Below are 9799 nucleotides of genomic sequence, written 5' to 3' on the forward strand. Positions count from 1 at the left end.
CATTCATAATTCGAAACAAAAATTTAGACCACAACGTGTGGTGCAGCAGCCGCTCGAAAACGATCCGCCGAGTGAAGCACCCTTGTGGGCAAGATCTCGCGAAATTCCTCCAAGCAGCGTATAGTTCAGGGTTGTTTGGCGTCCAGTGTGTGAACACGCAAACAGAAATTGAAAGAGAGTGCCTCTGACCACCACCATTCATAATTAGAAACAAAAATTTATACCACAGCGTGTGGTGCAGCAGCCACTCGAAAACGATCCGCCGAGTGCAGCACCCTTGTGGGCAAGATCTCGCGAAATTCCTCCAAGCAGCGGATAGTTCAGGGTTGTTTGGCGTTCAGTGTGTGAACACGCAAACAGACATTGAAAGAGAGTGTCTCTGACCACCACCATTCATAATTCGAAACAAAAATTTAGACCACAACGTGTGGTGCAGCAGTCGCTCGAAAACGATCCGCCGAGTGCAGCACCCTTGTGGGCAAGATCTCGCGAAATTCCTCCAAGCAGCGGATAGTTCAGGGTTGTTTGGCGTCCAGTGTGTGAACACGCAAACAGACATTGAAAGAGAGTGCCTCTGACCACCACCATTCATAATTAGAAACAAAAATTTATACCACAGCGTGTGGTGCAGCAGCCACTCGAAAACGATCCGCCGAGTGCAGCACCCTTGTGGGCAAGATCTCGCGAAATTCCTCCAAGCAGCGGATAATTCAGGGTTGTTTGGTGTCCAGTGTGTGCACACGCAAACAGACATTGAAAGAGAGTGTCTCTGACCACCACCATTCATAATTCAAAACAAAAATTTAGACCACAGCGTGTGGTGCAGCAGCCGCTCGAAAACGATCCGCCGAGTGCAGCACCATTGTGGGCAAGAGCTCGCGAAACTCCTCCAAGCAGCGGATAATTCAGGGTTGTTTGGCGTCCAGTGTGTGAACACGCAAACATACATTGAAAGAGAGTGCCTCTGACCACCACCATTCATAATTAGAAACAAAAATTTATACCACAACGTGCGGTGCAGCGGCCGCTCGAAAACGATCCGCCGAGTGCAGCACCCATGTGGGCAAGATCTCGCGAAACTCCTCCAAGCAGCGGATAGTTCAGGGTTGTTTGGCGTTCAGTGTGTGAACACGCAAACAGACATTGAAAGAGAGTGCCTCTGACCACCACCATTCATAATTCGAAACAAAAATTTAGACCACAGCGTGTGGTGCAGCAGCCGCTCGAAAACGATCCGCCGAGTGAAGCACCCTTGTGGGCAAGATCTCGCGAAACTCCTCCAAGCAGCGGATAGTTCAGGGTTGTTTGGCGTTCAGTGTGTGAACACGCAAACAGACATTGAAAGAGAGTGCCTCTGACCACCACCATTCATAATTCGAAACAAAAATTTAGACCACAACGTGTGGTGCAGCAGCCGCTCGAAAACGATCCGCCGAGTGCAGCACCCTTGTGGGCAAGATCTCGCGAAACTCCTCCAAGCAGCGGATAGTTCAGGGTTGTTTGGCGTCCAGTGTGTGAACACGCAAACAGACATTGAAAGAGAGTGCCTCTGACCACCACCATTCATAATTCGAAACAAAAATTTAGACCACAACGTGTGGTGCAGCAGCCGCTCGAAAACGATCCGCCGAGTGCAGCACCCTTGTGGGCAAGATCTCGCGAAACTCCTCCAAGCAGCGGATAGTTCAGGGTTGTTTGGCGTCCAGTGTGTGAACACGCAAACAGACATTGAAAGAGAGTGCCTCTGACCACCACCATTCATAATTAGAAACAAAAATTTAGACCACAGCGTGTGGTGCAGCAGCCACTCGAAAACGATCCGCCGAGTGCAGCACCCTTGTGGGCAAGATCTCGCGAAATTCCTCCAAGCAGCGGATAGTTCAGGGTTGTTTGGCGTCCAGTGTGTGAACACGCAAACAGACATTGAAAGAGAGTGTCTCTGACCACCACCATTCATAATTCAAAACAAAAATTTAGACCACAGCGTGTGGTGCAGCAGCCACTGCAAGTTGGATAATTCGACACGTCGTCCTGTATCCAACGTCCGGGGCCACCGCCCTACCATTTTTTATTTCTTGCAGCGGCCAACCCCGGCAGTAAGGACAAAAAAAAGAATCGCGTTTTCTTTAATGTTTTTCCTGTTTGGGGGCGGGGATCTTTGTTTTCTATGATTGTCTCTTTTTTTTTGTCTGTTCCAGGTTGGTTTTGAGGACGCTTGATGTGCCTGCTGGGTGATCGCCGGCTTTTTTATTGGTGATTGCGTATTTTTGGCTTACCGGTGTGCCGCTCAGCGCCATTTTGTTTTACTTCTTTTCCGCTTATTGGGGCGTGTTGTTATTCGTCACGCGTCAGCACACACCGAGCAACATGTCAAAAAAAAAACAAAATGCAGGCTTTTTCCCCCCTCGCGAGGGCCTCCGCAGCCACAATCCTGTGCGTGCGTGCATTCTCAGCGTTTTAAACACGGCATGTGTGTGTGCATGTGCTTGTGTGTTTGGCAGCGCCTATACTTGCGGAGCAGCTGTGCGCCACAAGAGAGTCTGAAGAAAGCAACGGCAGAGAGAGGCAGATAGCACACACGCAAATTACTCATATCATCGCACACACACACACACACGCAGCCGCGGAATGGGTGCACTCAACCACAAAATCAAAAAGGAAAACAAAACAAAAAGCCGAAGCGTGGGACGACCAGCGCACACACACTCTCATTACTCCCGTAAAGCAAAACACACACACAGAGGGAGAGAGAGAGAGGTCGCCCACTCAATGCAATAAAAACAAAACAGAAACAGTTACGGTGCTCCGCCCATGCAGCCAAGCAGGACGGCAGCGGTGCGTGTCGTGCAAAAGAGAGCACCAACGGGCCTGCATGGGTGTGCATGCATATATACAATGGGCACATTATTGTGTGTGCCTCGTGGGGTGAGGTGAGGGCGAGAGTCCATGCAAGGGGACACACACACACAGAGAGAGAAGGAAGAGTGTGTGTGCGGGCGGTGCACGGCTCTCTCTCCCTCACTCTCACGCGGCCACCACCGCAGCAGCAGCCGCACACGCAACAACAAGAAGAAGCAAAAGAGGGGAGGTGGTGTGGGAGGCCGCGGTGCTGCCGTCATTGTTTTGTGTGTTCGTCGTATCAGTTGTGTTGGCGGTTACTGTCGTTGCTTTCGTGTTTTACCCAGTCCCTTCTGAGCCTTTGTCTCGGTGGCTTTGTGGTGTGGCTGCGGTCTCAGGCGACGGAACATTTTTTTTATCTTCACTCGTCGTGTCATCGCCATCCTGTTCACGGGAATCAACACCTTCTGGGGATGGTGGAGGATTTCCTCCCGCAATTCTCGCAGGCAGTGTGTGCTCTCCGTTACCTGTTGTGAGTGCGTTCTTTACTGCAGGTGTATTTTTGTCGGTGTCATTCTTTTTTTCTATTTTCGTTTGCGTAGGACTGGCATTTGATTCTCGACTGTCGGAAGCTGAAATGCCCTCTGGAGATACAATTGATTGACCTGTTTCCTGCCCGCTGCCACTTAAATTCTTTTCCCCGGAACCTGTGTCCGGTGCAATTGCTACTTCTTGAACACCCTGCCTTCCTATTGTTTTTTCTTCTTCATCTGTCCCTGCACTATCACCATCATCATCCTCTTCATCCTCTTCATCTTCATCTTCTGCAGGTGCGGGAGGTAATTCTTCTTTAAGACCTCCTGCTTCATCTTTTAAGCCTTGGGAGTCTTCTGGAGACTTTTCAAGTTCTTATGATTGCACAAGAGATCCACCACCTATCCCAGAACCATCACCCTTCGCCTCCACCGCGGCGCCGCACCACAGCACGCAGAGGACACACACCAGCAGCACACGGCCAGTCATCATCATCGCCATCACTCCTGTCACTTGCGTGTAGCCTTCAGCACAAACTAGCTCCCCGTCAACGCAGAGCAAAAGCAAAGACACGACCGCTACACTACACACAGCCTCCACACAGTGAAAAATGGCAATGCACACACCACGAGGCAGTTGGGATCGGTGCAATTGCAGAACTCACACAACGCCCTGCAAACAAAGTGTTAAAAATGCAGTAAAAAAGAACAGCAACGAAGTTGAGAGCCCAGCAAATCTCCCAAAAAGTAAAAAAAAAAAAAATAGATCAGGCACGTCTTTTATTTTATGTGCCAAGCAGCAAAATGTAAACGACCACTGGATTCTGTATACATAATGCCCGCACCAAAAAAATAAAGCAAAAAAATATCGTCCTGCTCCCTGAGCCCACACAACATCCCTCACATTTCGTGCGTCATCCGGCCTGTTCCTCCAATCCTCCTTTCGTGCAGTCCGTGGGACGCACAGCAATGAGGCCGGCACCGCGTGTGGGCAACAACAAAAAAAACAAGACAAGAAGGGGTAGAAGTACTTCACTCATGACAGTGTGCAGCAACCGACCATTAAATAAAGGAACAGCAATGATACTTATTATTCCAGGAAAACAACAAAGCCAACAGTAAAATGTAAATAATAAAAAAAAACACGCAGAGAACGCGGCGAATGTTCTCCGTGAGGAGTCGCAACTCCACACTCTGTGGCTCACAATACCGCCACAACTCCACACAATCCCAGAAGAAGTAGCAACACCCAATACACGCACACACGCACAGTGCCGTCAACAGTCAACTCGCGCAGTGTCAATTTCGCGTCGTAGAGCAGGGCGAAGCAGTCGTCGGGACTCCCACCGCTCCCGGAATACTGCGCGGTGAATTCTCGCAATTGAGGTTTTTTTTTTCGTTTCCAGAGGCATTGCGTTGAGTCAATCCGCCCGCATCACCCTCAGCAACAAATCCACTGCCTGCAACGCCATTTTCTGAAGAAAGGAGTTTAGTGTCCATTGGCGCTGCGCTCACCCACCTCGTCCGTGTTACCCGCAGCAACGTGTTCCCTGCCGCCACAAGTGACAGACATGATCCCGGATGCATTCGACGCCACTAATATTCTCGGACCGTTGGCAAAGGAAGGCCTCTTCTTGGATGCATTCGGGACCATCACTTCGCTCGGATTGCTGGCAAACTCAGGCCTCGTCCCGGACGTGTTGGTCGCCGTGTTGGATGCGGGACTCCGATCGACGGTGTTGGGTCCGTCAGCCGCCGCAGACCGTCGCCGATCCTCGTGTTGACGTGACGGCTCAGCATTCACTTGCGGCGCAGTTGTCCCACCAGATTTTGTGTCATCTTCCCTTCACGGGGTGGCGGCAACTGACAGATGCCCGTCCGGTCAGCATCGCCGCTCCGTGCAGGCGGATGGATGGTTCCATCGGGAGAAAATTGACGCCACCACAATTCATAAGGACCGGCGTATTTATGTGTCGTCACATTCATCGTGAAGGCAACGGCGGCCCCTTCCTCTTTCCTTGCACAGCCGGCAGCACAGTTGCTACATGTGTGCACCGCATTAGCCACATGACACACAGCACCCAGCTCACCATTCCTGCCATGCATGCGCACACCAAAGCCACTGAAAGTGTAATTCTCATGCTCAGCCTCAGCACTGGCAGCAGAACAATTCCTTCACACACACACACACGACAGCTCAGGCTGCCGTCATTCGGAGCACACGACACATTCACCGGAACACCCACCGCATCCGCATCACCAGATACATCTCCAGCACTCCCAGCAGCCGTAACGCACACGGAGCGAGCACCTACCACACCAGACACGACAGTGGACCCTCATCCATCATGACGCAGTACAAATTTCAAGCCATCCTGCCCTCAATGGGACACGGAGCCCAACTCAACGCAGTCACACGCGGTGCACCACACCCGCAGGAAAGGAGACGCGGGCTGCGCGCTCCCTCTCTCCCCTCCTCGTGGCCACGGAAGAAGACAACAGCCGCCACACGCAACTGCCAGCATGCACTGCAAAAGAAGCATTCAAATCCAGTGCAATGTGCAACTTGTGTGTGCGTGCCTACAGAAACACAAAGCAAAGAAGTAAAGAAATGGAAGCAGAGTATGTGGAGAGACGCACAAAATGTACAGCAGAGACGCATGGCGGAAACAACAAGAAGAAGACCGCTCAAACCCATGACTGCACCGCAGCCCAAGCAGCGGCAATTCACACAATATTTATTGAAAACAAAAAAACTTTCCCCTCGTCTTATATAAACCCCATCACACAAAATAATTATAAATAAAAAGAAATCGTCCATTACTGTTCCACACAAATTTAAAAAAGCAGCCGGCTGCCTTGTGGCCACACCAAACTGTCCGCATTTATTTTGCCCGCAAAATAAAATTAAAAAGATATTTAAATGTCTTTCAACCGTCCGACCCTCCGTGTGTCCGCACATCGTTTATATTTCATGGGGTCATCTGCGTGTTGCTGCTCCCCTCAGCCCTCTCATCGGCGCGTGAGTGCGGCCCGCAGAGCACAGTCACTCGTGTGTGTGGGGACTGAGAGAAGCACGCAGACACGACGGGAGTCGCGTCACCCCATCGGGAGAGTGAACGCAGCAAAACCCTAAAAACACGGCGGCAGGGTGTGGCTGTGTGTGTGGCGCTGCGGGTGTCTGCCCGCCCTCGCCGCAATAAAAAAACAAAACAAGAGGGAAGAAATGTGTGCTCCGCCCCACAGGCCCTCGTCGCACGCCCACACGTCACGGCTCCCTCAGCGCGCCGTTCGTCGCGGCCCCTCCTCATGCGTGCAGCAGGCGAGGCGCACAGGGCCGTCGTCACGAGCGTGTCGGTGGGTGTGCGAGTGGAGCAGTTGGGCGGAAACACACGGCACCCTCACAGGAATAGTGCAGAAGAAACAATTAAAAGGGGGAAGAGTAGAAAAGAAAAAAAGGTCCACAGTGATTGCCCCCAAAAGCAAAAAAAGGGATGGGGGATGGGAGATTAGAAAAAGACACGGAAACAAAAGAAAGTAAAAAAAAAGTAAAATCAACCAAAAAGAAGCAAACCGTAAAATAAATTTAGAATACGCAAAAAAAAAGATTTATGAGTGAAATTTGTTCCCATGGGGAAGTAATTCGGTGCTGAGTTGTTCCACGCCGAGGCCACACACTCCTCAAGAAGCGGCAATCCCCCACAATCCAAGCAGAAGGAGCAGTGGCAGCAGTCCGCCTCCGCAAACAGTGCTGCCATCACCATTTGCCCCAAAGTGGCGAGCGGTACCGACACCCGTTGCTCCTGCCGCCAGTGTTTTCAGATCTGTCAGCTTTGGAATAGAAATTTTGTTTGCGTTGAGGACGCGGATCTCATTTCATCCAACGGGCGGTTGTACAGCAGGACATTCGTCGCGGTCACAGGCACGTCTTCCTTGCTCCCTGCGCTGCCCCCATCCCCTCCAATGTAGAAGTGTGAGATTACTTTCGAATCTGTGTTGTTCAATTCACATGGCGCATCTCCCACACGCTGACCATCGACGTACGCGGAGCCCTGGGAGCCGTTCCGTAGCACAATGGCCACCTGGTGTGTTGTCTCTGGCTCCGAATTACTGCGGAGCTCCTTGGTCGTTTCGTCACCGCACAGCAAATGCCACTTCCCCTCTTTGTCGTACGACAGTCCCAGGAGCACAGTCTTCTTGTTGTCATTCATCGTCGCACCCATCAATGGAATGGGGGTATCTCCCTTCGGCTCACCGTGGACGGACAACGTCGCCACAAGAGTGAAGTTGTAGTTCGCAAAGTGGTACAGCTGATTCTCCCCCTGACTGCCAACAGGCCACTCCGCCCACGCTCCATGGAACGTCACTCCATCCGCATACCCTGTTGCCACCCCATTCGTTCCTTTCTTTACTGTGGCGTCCACCCCGAGGTACTCGTCCTTCCATGTGTTACCAGAGAAGTTGCCGGACAAAAAGCCAACCAGCCCATCCGTGATCTTAACAGCGCTGCAGCCATTGCCAGTTGAGGGATTCTTCGGAGCAGTTGAAAGGCACAGCTTGGAGACACGGTCGTCCACTTCCTTCCAGGTCGCCAGCACCTTCTTCACCCTCTTCAGCTGTGCATTCAGAAGCACAGAGACCATGCCGAGTGATGAGTCCCCATCGCCCTTCTTCTTCTCGTACAGTGCAATCAACCTCTCATTATTATTATTTCCACTTCCAGCACTTTTGTACAGCAGGGAGCTGGCGGCAACGTCATCACCGGACACCGGCCCAATATCAACAATGTGCGTATTGTCCGTCAGCCAAAGATGGAGTTCACGCTTTTCTTTTCTCCATTCTTTGAATACACCGGCAGAGTAACGAGCATCACGTCCCTGTTCTCAATCGTCGCTGTGCTGAAACCGCTTCCAACGCCTTCTCATTTCCCTTGTGTTTGTTGCCCCACACGCGCGAGAGTGTCCCGAGCGCCTCCGTCCACGACGCCCCCTTGTCAACGGACTCGTACACCCTGCGGCGGCCGTCATCGCACGCAGTCATCATCATGAGTTTTCCCTTCCACTCCACGACGGAGGGATCACCGCAGCCACCGTCAGACATCCCCTTCGACAGCGTCCAACTCGCAGTACTCAAGGTTTATATGAACAGTGAGACGGTCTTTCCACCCTTTTCCGATTCACCCTTCTTCGTCGTGCCTTCCACTGGCAGCACAAGCGTTCCGTCATCCGTCTGAACACCCGATCCACCGCCTGCATCCAGCTGCATCAAGGAATCCCGTTCGGCCTCAGGGAAAGTGCCGGCCAGTCGCTGGTTCTTATTCCATTGGATTTTTTTATTACTGCCACTTTCTTCAGAACTGACTTCCCCCTCCACCAGCAAAAGTACCCAGTCACCTGCACCCCTCTCCTGCGGATTAGTAACAGCTGTCCGGCTGTATTTTCCAACAAGCATGTAAATATCGCTTCCATTCACAACTGTTCTTGGTCGGCTCACATCTACTTTCTTACTGTGTGGGGACGTGCCTTCCTCCAGTACTTGCGTATACTTTTTGGCCTCATTCATTACTTCCACCGGTGCGCTATCCTTTGTTTCCGTGAGAAGTTGGGATGCAATGCCAGTAAAGATATTGGATGCTTCACCTCTTTCCTTGCACTGCGCCTGGGCGACCACAAACACGTCGGTCCCCACCTTCAGGATGCTGGGAACGCCCAACGAGTCCACAGTTTCCTTATCATCAGTGACGCCTCTCCATTCAAAATTTGGATCCGCCACTGAATCGCTGTTCTCCACAGCGGCTGCAGCTCCACAGGTGGCGCAGCAAACAATCACGACAAGGAGGAGCGGCACCGCAGAATGGAAGAGATGTCGGGACATGTTGGGCCTCGGCGGCTCACTCTCTCTTCGTTTCCTCCTCCTTCCGCTGGATCCGGTCACGCCGCGACGGTTGTGTGTGCGGGGTGCCTTCACTGCAGCAACACGTGAGAGCATATATGTGTGTGTGCTGTTGGTCCTTCAGAGCCCTCGAATCTCACAGTAGCGATTCGCACTTGATGTCTTAGCGTGACTGTGTGCTTTCAAGAAGTGGAGGGGACAGCGGCAGCTGCAATACATCAGACACGTTCGTGGAGAACAGAGCAGAGCACCCACGTGGAGAGCGGGACACAAGACAATCCGGAAGGAACAGCACAGAGGAGCATCGCCCGCACCAGCCCTCACACGCACACAGGCACCATCGCAGTGCTGTCAGTCCGCGGGTAAGAGGATTCGGCCCTCCAGAAAACAAACGCACACACCGCCACCGCCTCCAGTTCAATCCCATGGCCAACGGAACACGGCCACAGCCCCAACGCCAATGCACACCGAGCAAGCAATCACCCAAAGAGACACACGCGGAAGCGATCCCCATCCACCCATGACACGGCGCCTCA

General features: G+C 52.1%; 1 protein-coding gene and 2 pseudogenes across 1 annotated transcript, besides 2 other annotated features; all 3 read right to left on the bottom strand.

The window, feature by feature from the left end:
• Nucleotides 1–9799: part of a sequence feature (areas not merged during assembly with more than two copies in the genome that could not be assigned to a particular haplotype) that runs on past the window's edge.
• Tc00.1047053507185.13 (uncharacterized protein) lies at nt 338–787 on the bottom strand (the record flags this gene model as incomplete). The annotated part of the gene is made up of 1 exon (XM_801112.1): nt 338–787. The coding sequence occupies one exon, from the start codon at nt 785–787 to the stop codon at nt 338–340; it is 450 nt and encodes a 149-aa protein (XP_806205.1).
• Nucleotides 3025–3873, bottom strand: Tc00.1047053507185.26 (annotated as a pseudogene).
• Nucleotides 3618–3663: a microsatellite.
• Nucleotides 7053–9359, bottom strand: Tc00.1047053507185.40 (annotated as a pseudogene).

Source organism: Trypanosoma cruzi (assembly GCF_000209065.1).
Source record: "Trypanosoma cruzi strain CL Brener chromosome Unknown tcruzi_1047053507185, whole genome shotgun sequence".
Taxonomy (NCBI): domain Eukaryota; phylum Euglenozoa; class Kinetoplastea; order Trypanosomatida; family Trypanosomatidae; genus Trypanosoma; species Trypanosoma cruzi.